General features: G+C 38.5%; 1 protein-coding gene across 1 annotated transcript in view; it reads left to right on the forward strand.

The window, feature by feature from the left end:
- The window catches only part of LOC122806385 (extracellular calcium-sensing receptor-like), a 103,221-nt gene extending 80,740 nt beyond the window's left edge, over positions 1-22,481 (forward strand). The window contains exons 4-5 of the mRNA XM_044076745.1: positions 13,015-13,138; positions 20,853-22,481. Of these exons, the coding sequence (XP_043932680.1) occupies positions 13,015-13,138; positions 20,853-21,760 (1,032 nt within the window). The 3' untranslated portion in view covers positions 21,761-22,481. The remainder of the gene's footprint in view (positions 1-13,014; positions 13,139-20,852) is intronic.
- Positions 22,482-23,228: the final 747 nt, after the last annotated feature.

Below are 23,228 nucleotides of genomic sequence, written 5' to 3' on the forward strand. Positions count from 1 at the left end.
AATGTCTTTGTTTATGAGTTCCATGATGATACGTTCTATGACCTTGCAGACCAGGCTCGTCAGGCTAATAGGGCGATAGTTCTCGGGATCAGTGGTGGCTCCCCCTTTGTGGAGTGGGATAACTTTTGCTGTGTGCCATTCAGTGGGCACAAAGCCTGATGCAAGGCTATTATTGAACATGGTGCTTAAGTGGGGATCCAATTTGTTTTGAAGTTTGTGTAAAACACAGCCTGGGATGTTATCCAGTCCCATGGATGCTGTGTTTTTGGCTTTAGAGAGTGCAGCTTTTACCTGCATAGTTGTGATTAAAGGGACTCTGCATTCTTCATGTATAGATATGGGCCCTTTAGGGGGTGGGGTGGGTAAAGTTAGCACTGAATTTATCTGCCAGGATGTTGGCAATATCAGTTGGTTCTGTAATTTTCGTGCCTTTGTGCTGTAACTCAGAGCAGATCTGGGTGTTGCCATCAAGATTCTTGACATAGCTATAGAATGCTTTGTGGTTGTCCTTGGAATTAGTGGCAATTTTGTTTTTGTAGCTAGCTTTGGAGCATCTTATGAGGGATCTCAGCTTCTTACTGAGGCTGACCAGAGAGCTCCTCCACTCATGGGATTTTACTCTCTTTTGCAACAGTTTCTTCCTTCTGTTGTACAGTTTGTTTATGGCAGGGGACCATCAGATTGGCTTCCTATTTTTGGAGGATAGTGCCTTGGTTCTGTTTGGGATAGCACGATCCATGCACTCGTGTAAGTGCTCATAGAGTGCATTTGTGTAGGATTCAGCAGTTGTAACTGTATTCTCCATCTGAATGGGTGTCATGAAGTTCACCACTTCTGTCTTAAGAAGCGTGAAGTTGGCTTTGGAGAAATTTTTTACCGTGGGCGGCTTAATGGGGGGTGGGGGGTGGGATGTGGATATCAAGGGTGAATAGCTTATGGTCGGATCGGACCAACGAGGAGTTGACTTCAGGTGTGGAACACCAGTCACTCATACTGGTAATGACTAGGTCTAGGATATTGTTGCCCTTGGTGGGGGTGTGGATAAGATGATCCAGGGCATTGGAGTTTATGAATTCCAGAAAATGTTGAGCTAAGGAGTTGGTACACGAGTAGTTTTCCCAGTTAATGGTAGGGTAGTTGAAGTCACCCATTATTAGGGTGTTTGGCTGAACCCAAATATTTTCCAGTACATCAAGAAAAGAGGAGTGGGAATCCTGGGGCATGGTGGGGGATCTGTAGCAAGCTACAATTTGGATTGCAGTTTTGCCCAGAGTTAGTTGCACTTGGATAACCTCAGATGCATTATGCTGAGCAACTAGCCTGGAGGTGTGGATATCCTTAATGAATATGGACACACCTCCGCCTTTGGTGTTTCGGTCCAGGTTACATGGACGAAAAGTGTGGTATGAGTTATAGCCTGGTAGTGCAGGGGTGCTCTCTGGAGCCTTGAACCAGGTCTCAGTCACTGCACAGATATCGATGTTCTCCATTTTAAGGAGTGCCTCGAGTGAGTGCATTTTGAGATTTAGACTTTTAGCTTGTGTCCATGGCATCATGCTTTAACCTTTCAAGGTAGTGTCAAGTGTCCACTTTGTACTAGGAGGGAGGGGAAGATCATATGAGATCTCCAACAAATACTTACAGTTTTGCTGAGAAATATTTTATCATCCTTCCTACATCATATGTTTTCCTTTCCAGTCTCAGCCCTTTCAGAAGCCATAGCTGCTTAACAGATTGATTTCAGGAGGAAAATATAGCAGCTCTGCATCTACACACCATATGATCTGCAATGACGAGGAGCATAATAGCATTATATAGGCCGGTGCTACTACAGAGGTGCATGTCAAAAGACCTGCCCATGGTGGGGAAACAGGTACAGTGGGCTGAAGGCAAGTTGATACCCAAAAGTTAATCATTGCTCCACCAATAGTGCAATGATGGTAGTCCAATACACTTAAGTGCTATGAGGTAGATGTTAAGAAGCCCACAACTTCATTGCCATCCACATGTGCAGACTCCTCTGAAGTCAACAAAAGCATGTGCACATATAGACATGAGCTTCACTGCAAAACCTAGAGTACATATGCATTGCACAAGATGTGCAGTTCAGAGACATGTACTCTGAATCCCATGCATCATTAACATTAGTGCCTTGTTATGAGACCCAAAGACAGCTTGATATAAACAGCCACTGCCATTGCATTGCTCATTATGCTGTCTGATCCTCTATATTACAGCAAGCACATCCTGAACAAAATAATTACATTGGTCTACAGATTGAAGAACGGTTATATGTCTGCTCAGGTAAAGGCCAGTGGCATATAGGGAAGTTGATTGGATAAGGGGTATGATAAGGAGTATGATTCTTTTATTATCAGATAGTTGCTGCACAGTAGATTGCTGACAGGGAGGATGGTAATCATAGGGAGGGTTGTAAATGATATCTGCAGTAAATAAGTACAGCTGCTTGCAGTGTGCATTACCTGTAGTAAGTGTGCCTGTACTAAGTGTATGCAGGTCTGTGGCATGTGGCAAGGGTGACAGGATAGGGGTATGATTCTTTTATTGTTTGGGGTGTTGCTCCATAGCAATGTGCTGAAAGGGGGATACACAGAGATGGCTGAAATGATGAATGAGAGAAGACTGGGTACAGCAGCATACAGCAGTATCCTAACAGATGTATGGCTGAGAGGCTGTGTGAGGTGGAGTCTTTGTCCTGGAAAGCAGCTCAGAGGGAGATGTATGTGTTTCAACACACAGACTGCATCTGTGAATCATATGGTAAAAAGTAGAAGGAGTGGGGTTGTGGAGATGCACTGGATAATCCCAGTACAGGTTGTGAGTATGTGAGGCATATGATGGCTGTGCTATGATGGGAAAAGATCAGTGTAGACTGATAACGGGGTGCATGTTTCCATGCAGTTACCACAATGCTACCCAACTAGACCTTTATGAGGAAGTGTCCTGCAGTACTGGAGGATGTCAGGCATGGTATCTTACACTTGCACTTGTGCTACATGGGTGCATGACCAGTACAGATGGTGCTGTATGGATTTTATGCTCACACACTAACCATAGATAGATGCCCATATTTACAGTTTCATATATGCTGTCAGAAGAGTAGAGACACCTTAACAAGTTTTCCCAAACAGAGACAAATGTGCTATTACAGACACTTCATGAACATGAATGGAAGGTTCTGAAAACACAAAACTGAAGAGGCTTTTGGGAATGTGTGTATTCTGAGCTGGTTATATATCTTAATGCATTGAAATGCCCTGGATCAACTGGTCAACACCCTGCCAGAGGTGACAACATATTGGACCTGGTCATCACCAACATGGGCGACCAGTGTTCCACACCGGAGGTCAACCCCTCGCTGGTTAAATCCGACCATAAATTAATCACTCTGGATATCCACATTTCACCACCACCCCTGGTCAAAGAAACCACCATGAAAAACTTTTCAGAAGCAAACTTCACGTTACTTAAGGCCAAGGTGGGAAGTTTCAAAGCCCCCATGCTAAAGGGTAATGCTGTCCAAGCTGCAAAATCCTTTAGTAATGCACTCTACGGGCACCTACAAGAATGCATGGATCATGCTATCCCAAACAAAACCAAGACTCACTCCTCCAAGAAAAGGAAACCAGTCTGGTGGACCCCTGCCATAAACAAGCTAATCAATAGAAGGAGGAAACTAGTACAGAAAAGAGTAAAATCCCAAGAAGGAAAGACATCACTGATCAGTATCAGCAAGAAACTACATTCCCTCATAAAATCATCCAAGGCTAGCTTTGAAAGAAAAATTGCCATGGACTCCAAAGATAACCACAAGGCATTCTTTAGCTATGTCATGAATCTAAGTGGCAATTCTCAGATCTGCTCAGCGTTAGTACAGAATGACACAAAATACACTGAAGTGACCGATATAGCCAACATCCTGGCAGACAGGTTCAGTGCAAACTTCACCCCCCTCTCACCCCCAAAAGGGCCCATAACTATACCAGAAGAATGCAGTGCCCTTGAAATCACAGACAGTCAGGTTAAAACAGCCCTCTCCAAAGCCAAAAACACAGCATCAGTGGGACCAGATGGTGTCCCGGGTTGCGTCCTACACGAGCTCAAAGATGAACTAACCCCTCACCTAAACACACTGTTTAAACTCAGCCTCTCCACAGGCTACATGCCCACAGAGTGGCGCACAGCAACAGCTATTCTGCTCCACAAAGGTGGAGCCACAATGGACCCCGGGAACTATCGCCCTATAAGCCTGACTAGCTTGGTCTGCAAAGCTATGGAGCGCATCCTCATGGATCTCATTAACAGAGACATAGGAAACCTCCAAACACTGGACCCTACCCAGTTCGACTTTGTTAAGGGCAGATCATGTCCTAAACCTGGTGGACTTCTTTGAGACAGTTACCAAGGCTATAGATGAGAGAAAGGTGGTCCACACAGCCTACAAAAACCCTGCAAAGGCCTTCGACACCATTCCCCACTCAGGTACTATAGACAAGCTCACCAGCCTGAACATAAACCCTTACGCCACGAGATGGGTTGCCAACTGGCTCATGGACAGAACCCACATGGTAAGAGTTGCGGGAGCTAGGTCTGACTCTAAACCAGTTACAAGTGGCGTTCCCCAGGGCTCAATCATAGGACCTCTCCTGTTCAGCATATACTTCTCAGAGATACAGGCAAGTACAGGAGGACTATGGCTGACCAAGTTCACAGATGATTGCAAACTAGGGGCTATAATTGACTCTCTGGCTGGCATAGACATCCTCCAAAAGGGTCTCACTGAGACAGATACCTGGTGTCAAAACCATGGCCTCAAGCTAAATGTCAAAAAGTGCATAGTCATCCCCTTTGGAAAAAACAAAGTACCCACAAACTACCACATAGGTGGTAGCCCCCTAAATATGAAAGATGTAATAGGGGATCTGGGGACCCAAGTAGATAGTAACCTCTCCTTTGATAATCACATTGCCAAAGTGGTTAGAAAATCCTTCTATGTGGCCCACCTAATCACAAAAGGGTTTGCATCCAGATCGAAAGAGGTCATTGGGCCCCTCTATGCATCACTCATCAGTCCCATCATAGAGTACAATGCCCCATTTGGGATGTACCTTACAAGACACCTGCAACAACTGGAAAGACCACAGAAGTACCTTACCAAAAGGATCACTGGCCTCAAGCAGATGCCCTATGCAGCTTGACTGAAGGAACTCCGGTTATACTCGGTTGCATACTGCCTACTCAGAGATGATCTCTGCCTGACATACAAGGCCATATCCAACCCAGAAATGATGGACATGCTTCACCTAAAGAAAACCATATCCCCTCAAGCCATATGCTCCAGGGATCTAAACCTCACCACAACAATAAATAGGACGTGCTGGAGGGATAGATTCCTGTCCCAGAGACTTCCCATGCTCTGGAACAAGATTCCAGTCTACATTAGGCAGAGTTCCTCACTAATCCTCTTCAAGAGAAACCTTGATGAGTAAATGGGAAACAGAAAGTTTACCCCAGGGGTCACTTCAATGGCTCTGCTGGACAGAGGCACAGGGAACTAATCTAAGGGGGCGGCAAAAGCCAACACATTCCAGCTAGGCTTATAAATGCCTTCGGGCAGATAGCCTAGTATCTACCCATGAACCTATGGTATCTACAAGTGAGCAACCCATCATGGCTGTCACAGAGGAGAAGATTGTTATGGGTGATTGTCTTCCATCTCAGGCCACCCTCACTGCCGCAGATGAATTCCTCATGTTTGTAGATATGAAAAGGACCCTGTTATGAAGACTTGGATCTGGGAGCTAAACCAGATGTACTACCTCGCGCCTCTGCTAGGGATATACAGAGTTGACTATCCTTATGTTAGTAACGTGACATGACAGTGCCATGCATTCAGAAATTCCAAACACCACCATATCATACATTACGTTAACACTACTACACCCTCTTCAATAATAGGCTAAGTCAGCAGAATAGAGGTGTAGTACTTTAATTTGTTAAGAAAATCATCCCATACCTCAACCTTAGTGTAAAGAAGAAACACCTAACTGGACATTAACTCGATCTATTTAATCATGTGTATATGCAACACCATAATGGAATACTCCCCCAACCAATTTCTATCAAATAAATGAAATACTTAGGTAAAGAGTCTTGTATTACTCAGAGAACTAAATGTCGTAAGCTAGGAAATTTCAGGAGAACCTGGATTAAATATTGCCTTTGAATAACCTCAAACAGCCTCACTTGGCCTTTATCATTACAAATTTCAAAGAAAAAAATCACAAACATTAACAGATCTCCAAGATATCTTAAGTGAGTTTTTATTAGTAAAATCATCAGTCATTTTGTAATCACAAGTTAAAATTTTGAAAATTATGATGTAAAAGTTGAGACAACTTAGATGCAAAATGCAGTTGTACCCAACTCCAGTATTTAAAAAAGAAATTGATGGGTTTTGAGGTTATTGGACTGACTCTGAGGTAATTTCTAAGGTATTAGTTAATGAACTTACAGTAAGGATCCTAAACTCAAGATATTAAATGTATTTCCTATGATGCATAAGAAGTAGCAAAGCCCCCAGGCAGATCTGTTTTCTCAGAATTGGGATCCGTAAAGGAACTTATGTCATGCTATTTGGAGGAGCATTTGTAATCCCTCCTTAGTCTCATTAGCTCTCCACTTAAGGACACTTACCAACTTTCTTTGTCTGCTTTTAAATGTGGAAGATGAGCAGTCTTGGCTCTTGTGTACACTTAATGTTAACTCTCTGTATATAAATATACCAGACACAGATAGATTGCCTGCACTTAGATTTTGGCTGGGACAAACCAATATTCACACTTGTTCATTTAATGACTTTCTTGTACAACATTGTGAGCTGGCTTTTAACAGAAATGTTTTCTATTAAGCTCTGAACATGCCCCCAGCTCTTTCCCAACCACTTATCCACACTGCCTCCCTAAACTCTCCATATGTCACACCAATCCCATTCAATGATGTCCTTTACATTTAGCCCAAATGTAAACTGATTAACTCCATTTATAGTAACATTTCCCTAGTAGTAGACATTCACCTAATCCTGGCCCTACTTATCACAACCAACTTTAAGACAATTCCTTGCATAGACTACTCTTGCCTCAAAACAGTCTGTGCCCCATCCCAGTAATATAACTTTTGACACCATTGCTTTTAGAATCATTAGAAATAAAACTACTGAACTACATGCATGGCTTACCCAACACAAGCCTGATTTTCTTGGTAAAACTAAAACTTGTTTAAACCTAGCAATGACTACTACAAAATTACATCCCCTGCCTGTAATGTCATAAGCATATAGAGAAGAAAGGTGGTGGCATTGCTCTATTATTTCCCCAAAACTACCACATTTTTGCCTACAACAAACAAATAACAACATTTAGCAGAGCTTTTTACTGATTTCCTAAAATAAACAAATATAAACAATTATGTATTACTGTCCTTTACATCTATCCTGGTGACAATACAGCTACATTGGAAGATGTCTTACATTGGATATCCATAACAAGTCTACATGAAAAAATTATATTAGGTGATGTCAGTATCACTTGATGGGACATAATCTCTAAATCTACTACATCTAGCATGAACTTACATGATTTCACACAACTAATTAATAGCTTCACACATTATAGCAAGACATTAATTCCTTGTTAGACTGAATTATGGTATCAGAGCCTAGGACATTTACCACCACAGGTACAATGTCAGACTTTCATTGATCATCTCCCAAATCTATACAACCAGACATCTCACACATCCACTCCAACAGCATGTTTATAAAACAACACACAACCTGTCCAAGTTTAACTCAGAAATATTCATTACTATCTCAATCATCTATTAACTGGAGCATCCTACAAAATTGTTTCCTTAGGTGATGCTGTAAATGAATTCAGTGCCACTTTACTAAATATCCTAAACAGTCTGGCACCCCCTCGAAGGAGGAGACTAAAAACAAATAATGCAATTTGGCTATGTAAAAGAATAGAATGATAATGCAGGATAGAAAAAAGCATGGAAAGAATGGCAAAAAAATATAAAACACCACAGAATCTTGTAGAATTCAGAACACAGCCATAGTAAAAAAACAAATAAATGAGGACAAAAAACTATAGTACAACAACTTTCCAAACAATCGTACAGAAAACCCTAAAAAATTATGGTCATCCATTAAAAAAATCTTACATCCTGGCCAATAATTTAACCCTTACCACTCTCCCAGCAATTTACAACTTTAAACTGCAATAGAATTCATAGATTATATAGTGTATATAGAATATTATTATTCTGTTATATAGAATTCTCCAACATCTGATCCCAACATTACCTTACAGCCACATATTACCACATCCACTTTCACCTTCAAACCTGAGCCACATCTTATATAAAACTACTCTTCAACAAATTCAAACAATGCTCTACTTCAGTTGATGACCTGCCAAGTGAGTGCCTTAAAATTGCAGCCAATAGTATTGCCTATCCTGTCTCAATCCTTATAAATAGATCAATCCAGAAATACCACAAACCCTCTCTCTGAAAAACAAATCATACATTATCTCTCTACATAAAGGAGGAAATTCAAACTACATGACTAACTTTAGGCTTATAGCATTCTTAACTCCCTCTCCAAAATACTTGAAACATTTCTTCAAAAATTAAACGACAAAACAAGTCATGGGCATTAAGAATCACTAATTAGCTCAAACACCTGATGTACATAAGGGTCATCTGCATATATCCCATGTGCCTCTGATACAAGAGGTTTGGGAGATCACTCAGTGGAAGTTAGTTTGTTGTTTGGGATATTTTTGCAGTGACCCTAATGATAATGGACATCAGCTGGATATGACAGCCCTGTGTTTCTTAAGCTTAGTCAAACACTCTGCTTGTGCTGTGCTAAGTTGTTCATTGAATTGACAATTAGTTGAAACACCTGATGTGCATAATGGTCATTTGCATATATCCCATGTGCCTCTGTGCCTCTGATACAAGAGGTTTGGGAGGTCACACAGTGGAAGTTCTAGCTTTGCTGGAGTTTTTGTTTTGTTTTTACTAATTGTTTTTTCAGTGATCTTCTCACTTATTGTTTTAATTTATTCATTGGGATATTTTTACAGTGACCCTAATGATAAAGGACATCAGCTGGGTATAACAGCCCTGTGTTTCTTAAGCTTAGTCAAACACTCTGCTTGCAATGTGCTGATGAGGTCATAACAAGGCAGAAATATGCATATCCACAGCTAGTGGGGTTTGGCTTTATTGGTCTGAAATTGTCCATTAAAATGAAGAAACAAGTAATAGGCATTCAGAATTGCCAATTAACTGAAACACCTGATGTACATAAGGGTCATTTGCATACATCCCATGTCCCTCTGTGCCTCTGATACAAGAGGTCTGGGAGGCCACTCAGTGGAAGTTCTAGCTTTTTGCTGGACTTTTCATTTTGTTTTTACTGATTGTTTTTCAGTGACCTTCTCACTTATTGTTTTAGTTTGTTGTTTGGGATATTTCTGCAGTGACCCTGATGATAATGGACACATCTAGTAGGGTTTGACTTTATTGGCCTGAAATTGTTCATTAAAATGATGAAACAAGTCATGAGCATTCAGAATCGCCAATTAGCTGAAACTCCTGATGTACATAAGGGTCATTTGCATATATCTCATATGCCTCTGATACAAGAGGTTTGGGAGGTCACACAGTGGTAGTTCTGTCTTTGCTGGAGTTTTTGTTTTGTTTTTACTAATTGGTTTTTCAATGACCTTCTCACTTACTGTTTGAGTTTGTTGTTTGGGATATTTTGCTGTGACCCTAATGATAATGGACATCAGCTGGGTATAACAGCCCTGTGTTTCTTAAGCTTAGTAAAACACTCTGCTTGCACTGTGTTGATGAGGTCATAACAAGGCTGAAATATGCATATCCACAGCTAGTGGGGTTTGGCTTTATTGGCCTGAAATTGTCCATTAAAATGAGGAAACAAGTCATAGGTGTTCAGAATTGCCAATTAGCTGAAACACCTGATGTACATAAGGGTCATTTGCATACATACCATGTCCCTCTGTGCCTCTGATACAAGAGGTTTGGGAGGCCACTCAGTGGAAGTTCTAGCTTTTTGCTGGACTTTTCATTTTGTTTTTACTGATTGTTTTTCAGTTACCTCCTCATTTATTGTTTTAGTTTGTTGTTTGGGATATTTCTGCAGTGACCCTGATGATAATGGACACATCTAGTAGGGTTTGACTTTATTGGCCTGAAATTGTTTATTAAAATGATGAAACAAGTCATGGGCATTCAGAATAGCCAATTAGCTGAAACTCCTGATGTACATAAGGGTCATTTGCATATATCTCATATGCCTCTGATACAAGAGGTTTGGGAGGTCACACAGTGGTAGTTCTGTCTTCAATGGAGTTTTTGTTTTGTTTTTACTAATTGGTTTTTCAATGACCTTCTCACTTACTGTTTTAGTTTGTTGTTTGGGATATTTTTGCTGTGACCCTAATGATAATGGACATCAGCTGGGTATAACAGCCCTGTGTTTCTTAAGCTTAGTCAAACACTCTGCTTATGCTGTGCTGACGATGTCATAACAAGGCCAAAATATGCATATCCACATCTAGTGGGGTTTGGCTTTATTGGCTTGAAATTGTCCATTAACACAATGAAACAAGTCATGGGCATTCAGAATCGCCAATTAGCTGAAACACCTGATGTACATAAGGGTCATTTGCATATATCCCATGTGTCTCTGATACAAGAGGTTTGGGAGGTCACTCAGTGGAAGTTCTAGCTTTGCTGGAGTTTGTGTTTTGTTTTTACTGATTGTTTTTTCAGTGACCTTCTCACTTATTGCTTTAGTATGCTATCTCTTATAGGAAGAAATCCTATCCCACACACAACATGGCTTGTGTCCTTCCCATAATACTAAAACTGCTCTTCTAACCTTTATAGATACTGGAAATAAAGCCAGAGATAACAGCAAACTAGTCTTTTCCTTATTTCTAGTCTTGTCTAAAGCCTTTGATGCAGTTTGTCATTGAAAACATCTAGTTCAAATGTCCTCACTAGGTCTTTTTCAGCCCACCTTTCTATGATTCAAAAGCTACTAATCCAATAGGTATGTGTCAGTAAAATGGCACTCCACCCTCTCTTTATACCTATCCTTGGTCCCCTCCTTTTTAACATTCTTACCAATGCTTCACACATCCACACAGCAGGCACCCCTAATAATCAACAGATGACTTCATGCTCATGCATATCAGACAACCTGGCAGATCTCCAAAAATACTCAGGAATGGCTCTGTAAAACCCTTGCTTTTAATAATACAATAATTGAAGCCACTTCTCATCACAAATTATTAGGGATGATACTGAATGATAATTTGAAATTCACCCTGAATATACAAAACTGTATTAAAAAATCAGTAAAAACTAGGGATGTTTTACAGAGCCATAAACGTTCTCACCAACATAACTAAAACTACACTTGCCACTACATAGCCCCCCTCACTACTCAATGGCTCTTGCTTCCTTACTAACATCCAAACATCACAAAAAGCAAAACTTGAACAATGCTGCAATAAAATCCTAGATTTGCAAATATCCCTTTCAGAATCCACCACTGTATAGCACTAAAAAGCCTAAACTGGTTAAACCTACCCCATCAACTAACATATACACAGCTTCTCACCACCCATAAAATTATCCAGCATCCATCTGCTTGTCCAGCACTAAACACCACTCTAAACAATTATGTTCCCACTAGGTCATTATGACCCAATTATCAAAAACTCTTCAATGTCAACAAACATATCAAATATGCTGGACATGGTCTGCACTCATAACATTTTGCTAAGGCCTGAAATTCCTTACCTGCTGCCTTCTGGTCAATACTCTCCCTCCAGTCTTTTAAAACCACTCTGAAAGACATCCTAGACAAAACTCTATCTCTGTTCTTTCTTAGCCCCAATACAAACAGTATCCCTAAACATGAACAAGTACCTATTCATAGCTTGCACCCCACTTACTCCCTTTTTTCACTCACTTCTTTACTTCAAAAATGTTTCTCCCCTGACTAGCTAAATATGCTATAACCCTGCTTTTTTCTCCACTTTATATTGCAATTCCCATTTGTATTATACTAACTTACCTTTAATTTCTCTAAAGTGATTAAAATTTCTATAAATATTAAATCATCATCATATAAGTTGTATCAGCTCTTATCAATGTTTTCACATTATGTGTAACTTGGTATAAAATTTTTAATTGTATTATTTTTTGAAGATTGCAAAATTATTGTTCTTAAATGTTTTGTAATACTTTGGAGTTTTTCCTCCATGCTTCCACTAAAAATGGACACCTACCAAGTTGGACTTTCCTTGTATTCAAATGTCAGTAAATAAATAAATACTATGGTAATTAATGTTCTTGACAAGTTAAAGGGATGATAGAGGGCAAATCTTTGTACCCATTTAGGGTAATTTCTTTAGAAATATATTTATAACAAACACAACAATCCACTGTTGTCCAAGATTAATATGTGGTGATTTGTGTATAATGTGTAGATGATTTGTCAAAGGGATGCTAATAAAGCTATTAATTTTGTTCATTTTTTGAATAATGAGTTCAGACTTATTTTTACTATACAGACTGATTCACCTAATATTAATTTTCTTCACGTGAAGATTTCAAGATGGAAGATGGTTCTCTTCAAAATGATATTCTCAGGAAAGAGTTTTTGAAGAATATGTTCTAGACACACCATAGTTGTCACTCATTTTATATGTCCACAAACATTCCCAAAGCACAGTATCTGAAAACAAAACATGTTTTTTTTATTCCCAAGATGTATTATTTTCTATAACAGATGTTACTCCCTATGATATTGCCTGTTTAAATGATCACTTAGTCCTACATTATTCCATGAGCTCACTGTGAATTATGTTTCAGGTCCCAAGGTCTGTTTGCAGTGAAAGCTGTGTTCCAGGATACCGCCAGTCAGCCTTTGAGGATCGCCCTTTGTGTTGCTTTCAGTGCATACCTTGTCCTTTGGGGGAGATCACAAACCAAACAGGTGAAGCCTTTTGTCACATAAGAATATTGGTATGCTTATAGATATTACTGTTAACACTGTACTCTTAGATCAAAAACTAGATTATCCCTCAGTCATTGTACTATAGTCTTTTTTTCAATGCAAGCTTAAATGATACAGTTATACATAATTTGCCTTGGACATCTACCTTAATGCAGATTGATGAAGAAACATTCAAAGAATCTATACAGTATTACCTGACAAAATGCACTTATTTTTGCTTGTGGCATGCATTTATTAACACTGCTTTCTGCAAGTGCAGACTAAATGCAAATCCTAACCCACATATTTTCATGATGAAGCTGTGGAAGCAGAAAACAAATACCCTGTGTGTCTAATCTGACATTTTTGTATAGATTGCATTGTTCATTTACCAATCTTTTGCACTTATTTTGAGGGGCATCCATGTGTTGCCTTCTTGAAGCATTTTGTGGTTTTACTGTGCACTGCACACTTGGATAACTTGTTCTGTTTATCCACTGCTCTTTACATGAAAAAGTGCTCTTTTGCACCCTTACACTGTGTGATATAGTTACCCACCATCACTTTATATCTGTTGTCATACATTCCCTTTGTTACCTTGCTAGTCCTTTTGTGTATCTTCCTTATCAGCTTAATATCCTTCCGCACAGTGTTTTAATAGGGACTGGACCAGTTATTTGCAGAAGTGTGGCATAATGTTTCCCTATTCCTAAATTGTTTTATTTCCCCTCAAAGAGTATATTTGAGCATCTTATAACTCCCTTTGATGCAAGTGATAGTCAAGCCTGCTGTTACTACCCCATGGAGATCTTTTTTTTTTCATCTGTGCTTTTTAGGGTCATTCTTCCCTAATGGTTTTCTACTTTGGAATTATTAGGGCTTGGCTGAAGTACTTCAGACATCCCTCCATTAAATCTTAGATGCCTTTTCTCAACCCACTTTACCCGCCACTTCAGATACTCTACTGTACCCACTATACTAATGTTATATAGTAATAAGCTTGTCTCGTTTAGATGCTGAATGAAAGAGGCCACTGTTGGACTTCACTAACCACATAGCCTTCCTTTGTGTGATACATCTTAGCTGTCACACATTGTCAAGTTTAGCAGTCATTTTACTTATGCATTGTCATGTTTATAAGGCAAAATACCCATTCACCCTAGGACATTTTATATTGTAACCTTATAACAAATGTCAGCTGGCCAGAGACTACTTTTGGAACAAGTTTGTTAAAACTTTATTCAGAAAATGCTCTTCCAAATTTGAAAATGTATAACTGTGTACCTAATTAATGCTTTTTATTTGAATGTTACCCAAACAGGCAAACTGAAGAAAGGATCATTTTTGGATTTAGCTTAGGCAAAATGAGATAAAATTAAAATGGTAGTATCAGTAACACAATGCAGTAGTTGTGTACAATACATAAGTATGAAAACTTAAACAAACAACACAGTGAAGAAATAAACAAGATGCTCAATAAGAACATGACACACCATGATAGAGTAATAGAAGAAAATCACAGCTACCAATAGGAATACATTAATCCAAGGGATAATGCAGAGCTAATCCCAAAATAACAAAAAGGCATCAGAAGAAAATTAAAGAGAGTAAACAAGAGCCTTGGTAGTCAGGTTGAGAACTGTAAGTTGTTGTTTGCTGATTGTCTTTCGGCTTTTCTCAGTTAGTGGTCACCACAGCGGAACTCCGGTCCGCTAATGATTGGCAGTTGTTTTTTATGGTGTCGAGTTGCCAGCCCGAAACCCAACCTTCAACGAAGGCACGCCCATTCAACGCATGTCTTTCGAACGCCCACTCGACCGCTGTAAGTAAAAATATTACAATTCATGTTGTATTAAAAGTAACATAGAAGAGAAGAGGAATAATATGACAGGAGTTAAACATGTGACAAGCCGGAGCAAATGAAAACAGCAAAATAGAAAAGTGCAAAGGAAAGGCAGCAGCAGGCTATTAGGGTTACCACCTGTCCCACTTTGCGAGGGACAGTCCCTCTTTGGGCAGTTGTGTCCTGCAAAAAATGTGAAAAAATGGCAAATGTCCTGAGATTTTAGGACAAAATTATTTTCTATATTTTATGTCATAGTTGCATAAAACAGTTATTCTATATCTGAAACACCTAAATGTTATAAGAAACAGAATAAGGAACTAAAATGCTACAAGAATAGACTTTTATTCAGGCAAAAAACTGAAGTTCTGTCCTTTGTACTGGCCGTGGGTATGTTTTGCCCTGCAAAATCTGATGTTTGTAGTACAAATGTCCCACTTTGGGCATTTGGAAAGGTGGCAACCCTACAGGCTATGGAATAATCTATTCAAATGCAGTCGGTACTTATGTGTAACACACAATAATCATGTTATAGTAACCTTACATAATTTAACACATTCCCATCAAAGTTCTAGCTAGTAAATCACAGTCATACAAAAGTGTCAGCTATGCTGACATAATTTCAGACGGATGGAAGTAACAATGGAAGCAGCTATTCAGCTTCGTTATATTCACTGAGACAGTCTCTGGTATCTTTATTCTCTAGCCAGGGAATGAGTCTCACTGTCTACAAATTATAAGTTGTGTTAGGTGTTGATCCTGAGGCACAGATGCAGACAACAGAATGTAATGCCTTTGTTTTGCATATTATTTATCAGTAACAACTTTCTTTTTGTAAAGTTAATTCATGTTTAGCTTTATTCAGTACCTTGTTTCTTGGTGTAATTAAACTACACATACTCCTATTAAATCCTGTTTGGTTGTGCATTGCTTACTGAAACAGAAAAAAAAATACATGACAGTTACTTGGGATGTAGTAAGATTCCTTAAACTTGCTACAGGATGAATTAATGGGATACGGTGAATGCATTGTCAAGCAGAAGGAAGTTAGTTTTCTACTATATATCTAATGTTGCATGTAGACTTGTCAAGACATTTTTAACTGAAAGAAATAACAGCTGCACTTAAAGATGCAGCAAAAACTGTCTAAGTTGTGTGAAAGTGAAATAAAACTATTAGGGAGGCTGCCAACAGGAGAGAATCTGTGGCAAATATATGACTCTCACTGGTTGATTCAGATGGAGCAAGAATCAGGTTTTCTAACACAAAATTAAGATCCCAGTGAGGAAGCACTTGATTTCCAGTTGTTTTTATATGCAGCATCTCATTGAAAATTTTTTTAACATGTGACTGCATTGAAAGAATGGAGTCCATGGGAAGACATGCAGAAATGGTTGAAAAATGAAACTTGACTGAGGAATAAAACAGGCTAGATGACAGTAACTCATTCAAATAACTTAGAACCAGAAAAACACTAGCCTTGAATGGATATTGGTACTTTTCTTGCCACCAACTAGAAAACTGCTTGCTTGATTTCCTAGCAGCAAAATACTCAGAAACAAAGTGAGGTATTGACAAACCAAGGCCAGAGGTTTAGAAAAACATTTTTATTTCTGATGATATGAAGTCTATGAAATGCTGTTTTGGATGAAAGTACATTCATTGTTTTTTGGTGCTCATCTACAGACCCTGGAAACTGCAGACTCATTAAGTCTCTCTAGTCTCATATGCAAATCTATGGAAAGAATTATCATTGAAATGACCAGTAATGATATAGGAAACTTCCAGACACTGGACCCAACCCAATTTAGTTTCATCAAGGGTAGATCATGCCTACTCAATCTGGTGTCCTTCTTTGAGAAGGTCACCAAATCAATGAATGAGGGCAAAATGGTTCACACTGCCTAACCTGACCCGATCAAGGAATTTGACACAATACCCCATTCTGGCATTTATGACAAACTTCAGAGATTAGGTACTAACCCTTATGTCACCTGCTGGATAGCCAGCTGGCTCACAGACAGGACCCAGCAAGTTAGACCTGGTGAGACCACAAGCAGAGTCCCTCAGGTATCGGTACTGAAACTGCTCCTTTTTGGCATTTACTTCTCTGAAGTCAAAACCAATGTCAATGGCCTCTGGTTAAATAAATTGCTAATTAGGAGCTGTCATCGAATCATCTGCCAACACAAGCGTTCTCCAGGAAGGGCTGATACAGACAACTGGTGTCAGAGCCATGGACTAAAACTAAATGCCAAGAAATGCATAATAGTGTCCTTCAAGACATCATCCAGTCCTGGTAACTAACATATTGACAACACACACCTGAGAGTTGATCCAGTAGTCAGGGACTCGGGGATGTACATAGACAGTAATCTAGCCTTTGACCATCATGTGCCTATAGTACTGAAGAAATCATTCTATGTTGTGGAGCTTATAAACAAAGGTAGGTCCAAGGAAGTCATTATTGCACTGTATTTGTCATTCATTAGACCTATCATTGAGTATAATACCCACTTTGTTTGGTACCTAACAAGGCATATCCAACAACTGGAATATCTACAGAGGTTCCTCATTAAAAGAATACAGGGCATAAGTAATATATCCTATGTATAGCACATCAAGGCCCTATGCCTGTCTCCTACAGGCAGTTGAGGGTAGATCTATGCCTGGCATACAAGGTATTGTCAGGCCCCACTCTGATGGATCACCTCCATATCTGCAAAACAAACAGCACCAGAATTATCCATTCTAAAGAATTAAACCTTGTCTGTGATATACATTGGACCAGATGGAGAAACAGGTATGTATTTCAGAAACTACATCTTGTCTGGAATAAGCTCTCCATCCATGTGAAGCAGAGTTGCTCCCTAAACTAATTCAAGTGTATTTTGGTCAATTGGATGCAGAACAGGAAATTGGTTTGGCACCTGTGTCTTTAATGAACACAAGCAGCCTGTAAATGGTTCATCTTCCAGGTCCCTGCATGTAAGTATTTCACTTCCCAAGCCCCTGCTTACAGTTATAAAGGGAGATTTGCGATGCATGGCTAGGCTTAAAAAGACCCTTGTGGTTTTTAGCGTAGAAAACACCTATGAACCTATAAACTATTTTTATTCTTGGTAATAAAGTGTTTTAAACCTCTGCACTTCATTCATCAACACCACATGTAGTTTCTGAGGTTTTAAGTGGTGATTTATGTTTTTAGTGTTTTTTGGATGCTTTTTTCTTGGTTTATTATTTTCTAGTAGCAGTTTTCTAGATTACTTTAATACCTGTTGCACATCCTCAGATTTTTAACAACTTTTAGATGCCTTTTTTCCTATCATCCAGGAAGTCAGGTGTACGTGTTTAGGAACAGGGTATATCAAACACCTCTGTTATTGTGTGAGTAGATCTGGGCTGTGAGGAAGCTTGTAGTAATTGTCCCTGGCCAATCTTCAGAATGACCCAGGATATTAATGGAAAGGGTAGAAAAGCATACATGGATATGCATACCCATTGAAAATAAACAACATCTATCTTCTAGACCTTCTTTTATGGAACCCTGGAGCTGAATATTGCCAAATGATTGTTGAGAAGGGAGGCAAAAAGATCTATTAGAGATGTTACACACAGTTAGATTAGTTACTGGAAGAACATCTCATTCTATTTCCAGTCATAAGGGTCTGCCCTCGTCCTGCTCCCATTTTGCTCTGATGGTATGTAAAATGCCTGTAAAGTGAGATTATGCTGAAAAAACATATCCCAGCCTATCACAGCTAGTGTCTTAGAATCCTGTTTCCATGGCAGCAGAAACATCCTTGAATAAAACCCTTCTAATTGTGGAGGAGAGGTCTCATTCTGTGGGAAAGCATGTGCTGAAAGACAGCAAGGAAAAGAAGAGTTCGGTCTGTTGGATGTAGGGGACTCTTTCTAGAAGGAGCGTGAGATTACCATTGCCACGTGTAACCTCAATAGGTTAGTCTCAGAACACATCTGCCTGAAATTCTCTATTGCTAAAAATGCAAATGAAGGTTCTAACTTTCTGAAAGGATTAAGGGAATGCCAGAGTGATAGGATGAGGGAAGTCCTTCATATTGTCATCCACACATGCTAGACTGTCATTTATTCGATGGAGGGGCTGCAACTCCAATGTAGGTTAATGATACTATAACCCTTATCATAATTAGGAAAGAGGAACTTTTCCTGCTGCCTTGGAAAAATTTCTCCTTGTCTGTCTAAATACCACTTGACACATCCCATGAATATGGGCCAAAAACTCCATTTATACTCTGTACATACCTCTCAACCATACAGATTTTCACAGAATGTCCAGATTTTTGCCTCATATTTTTGGTCTGTTTTTCATAAAACTGTGGTTTTCTGGCAAATTAGTGGCAAATCATTAAAGACTGAAGTTGCATACCCTTCAGAAAATTCGTGTTAATGCAAAACCGGTTATTCTATCTTTCTAAGTCTGCAAGAGTAATATTTAAAAAATTGTCCCTATTTTTCAGCTGTTGTCCCTCTTTTATTTATGGCTTTGTCCAGATTTCTTGCTCTAAGAGGTTGAGAGGTATGACTGTCTATAAAACAAATGCAAAGAAATAAGAAATAGGTGTATAATCTGTTAGATAATTTGCCTCTTATCCATCAACACTGGTTCTGGGAGATAGAAAGAAGCTGCAAATGCAGTAATAAAAATGATCTGATTGTAGACGGGACACTTGTTTTGACATGACAGCTCATTACATCATAAAATTACATACGAGTATGCTGCTTAGTGTAGTTTTGCATTTATGAAACGCATTTCACCTTAAGCAAAAAAGTTGCGTATGCATGAACTATACTTTCTACTCCCACTGGTTATGCCTTCTATTCAGTTTTATTTATTTATTTGTTTGTTTTGTTATTAGGGTCCATTTTATTAGCAGAATCACACTTTCCAAGGTGAGATGAAGTGTCTAATAGGAGCTTGCCCTGGAGCTAAAGGCAGGCAGTGCAAGTACATTTTGCCTTATTATACACTGGAACATGCTTTTATCTGACAATTGACATGTCTTTTTCCTTGCATATGGCATGCTATTCCAGTCCAAGTGTATACTGCTCTGCACCTCTATGACATTCTTCTAAAACTGCTGGGCTAAGTAATGGGATGAATTGTCACAGTATTTACATAAGTGCCCATGTTTCACACAGAGCATGGTCAGAAGTATAATAATGGCCTTAGTAGCTGCTGATCCTCCCCATTGTTTATGATAGACAGAGAAGAATGACTATATATTCAAAAATGTGCATGGGGTTGTGCAGTCTGGGCAGTGTCTGAGAATGCAGGTATGAAGAAGAGTGTGTCAATTATTGCTGTACCTGGCCAGAAGAATAATGTTGTAGGGATGCTAAATGCAGCTTTTTTTTTTGCTTGAAAGTATTGACTGTGCAATGCTTTATTTCAATTGTTTGTCAGCACTTTGAAGCACTACCATTACCAATATTTCCTGCTGCACATTATACAATTCTATATTTTGTGTCCTGAGATTATTCAGTCCTGCTAAGGAGAAGCAATTTCAAGTCACTATTTACTAATATAACTACTTTGATCTGAAAAAATGCAGCATTTCTAAAGAACACAATTTGCATTAGTTGCAGTTAGATTTGCTTATATTTTTAATTATCTCTTAGTTAGTAAATTTGCTGATTAGCTGGGATTACTTCCAAAAAATACTTTGTCACAGTTGGCATTCAGGTTACTAAATCTCAAGACATGAACATGTATCTGTACCGCAGGCCATAGCTAAGAGGATTTCATTCAAAACATTTACAGTATCAGTTGTATGTAGTCACATTCCTGAGCTATTCTGATGGGAATCTATTCATTTCTCATTGTTTCAGATTCCATTGATTGTCGCAAATGTCCACAGCACCAGTGGTCCAATGAACTGCAGGACAGATGTATTCCAAAGCATGTAGATTTTTTGGCATTTGAAGATTTGCTTGGGATGTCCCTGGCATTCATTGCAGTAATCTGTTCCTTGTTTACTCTAGTCATCCTTTCACTTTTCATCAAATACCGTGAGACACCAGTTGTGAAAGCTAACAATCTAAGCTTGAGCTACCTTCTCCTACTGGCTCTAATACTTTGCTTTCTCTGCTCCCTGATGTTTATTGGTCGTCCAATGAATGTGAACTGCATGATACGCCAAGTCGCTTTTGGTGTTGTCTTTTCATTTTGTGTGACTTGTATTCTAGCAAAAACCGTTGTTGTTATCATCGTATTTAATGCAACACAGCCAGACAGCATATTAAAGAAGTGGGTTGGGACCAATGTACCCTCCTATATTATCTTCATTTGTACAGCAGTTCAAGTCCTTATATGCACTTGCTGGCTTACAGTATCACCACCTTTTCCAGTACTTAACATGAGCTCTGAACCTGGATGGATAATTATGGAATGTAATGAGGGTTCAGCCATAGCCTTTTGGTGCATGCTGGGATATATCTGCATCCTTTCAGGGATCAGCTTTCTGGCTGCTTTCATGGCAAGGAAATTACCTGATACTTTTAATGAGGCAAAATATATCACCTTCAGTCTCCTAGTTTTTGCTAGTGTCTGGCTTTCCTTTATTCCTGCATACTTGAGTACTCATGGAAAGTATATGGTCTCAGTTGAGATTTTTGCCATCTTATCTTCCAGTGCTGGAATGCTTGGATGCATTTTTCTGCCAAAATGTTATATCATTCTACTGAGACCTGATCTCAACACTAAAGAACATTTGATCAAAAAGGGAAAGCTGCATTAACTATGAGGTTTGGACATTTGCATTAAATGTGTAAGAAAATGTCTGTGTGTCTGTCTATATTATATTTATATATACATCTGTTTCATGTACAGTGCAGTTAAGAGTAAAAAATAGATGTATTTTAACTAACTACCTTTTACAAATTGCTAAAGATTTCATCAACATGAAAACTGCAATTGACATTGAGCCTTGTAGAATAAAGAAGGAATACTATTTAATGTTTTAAAAAGCTAACTGCATTAATATTAATCATGTTTTTCTCTTTGTTTAATAGTAAATCGCAATTTGATGTTCCTGTTTATTTTTTATTATATTCACTGCATATTTTTGTGATTTTTTTTTCCTTTTCTAGGACTCTATCAGGCTATTAAAAATGTTCACATGTATCTTTTGCAGGATATTTAATATTTTTTCCAAATGAGCAGCTAATGAAATGCAACCATTTTCATCATACATTGTCCTACATATTATTTTACTGTAGCTGCATTAGCAGTTTTCTTCAGGATGTGAGTATTTAGTTTAGCTGAATAAGACAGCTTTTACAATTGCCTGCTTGTTAATACTCCATCAATCACTTAGTATATCCTGTTTGATATCTTAAATATATTTATAAACTTTCACAGTTACTAAACCAAACTGTTTCTTAACATTTTTCAGCAAGTCAGTATATTACGTACTTATTATTCACAAATATTACATTCTATTACATAGCAGATGTTTTTCTCTTCCTTTACAGCATAACACTATATGAATCATTTAATTTATTTTTGAAAATTGTTTTTCATATAATAAACATAAAACAAGATTACCCACAAATGTTTTCCTTTATGTGTAAACAAATGTTATGACAACTATTTCTGTAAACATCTCTGTGTCTATTATTTTTGTACAGGAGTTTTCTTCTCATGCCTCTGCTGAAAATGGGTTATTTTGTTGCTTAGTCAGACTTAGTTTGTATGAAATGATAGTAATAAATAACACATTTATGACAGGAAGGTGAAAATCTGGTAACTTTATTAATATTATTATTTATTTATTATTTTTTTTTTTTTGCTGTAACCCCCTTTGACCATCCGGCCTCCACCTAAACACCTCTACCTTGATGCCTGTTTTGTTTCTTCATTTACCCAAAGGTAGAATCCTGAAGATAACGCATCTACTTAAAATGAGGGTTGAATGCTGGGAGCTGTGTCATCTTCTAGGACATGGAGACTGGGATTTTCTAGTTAACAATTACACTCCCCCTATTGCAGAACTACTCATTTTGTGTTCAGTTTTGACAATGAAATATTAAGAATTTGAAACCTTTCTGAAGAAAACAGTTTAAATGTTAATATAAATGCATATCATGATGTTCTTTCTTCTAGCAATTGGCCCACTTTTAAATGTGAAATTAAACACTGTTTAAAGATAAGAACTTTCACATCATGACAGATACTTGAAGCTATTGTATCAATGAAGTTTGAAA

Source organism: Protopterus annectens, chromosome 7.part0 (genome assembly GCF_019279795.1).
Source record: "Protopterus annectens isolate FY-2018-M chromosome 7.part0, PAN1.0, whole genome shotgun sequence".
NCBI classification, from domain to species: Eukaryota; Metazoa; Chordata; order Ceratodontiformes; family Protopteridae; genus Protopterus; species Protopterus annectens.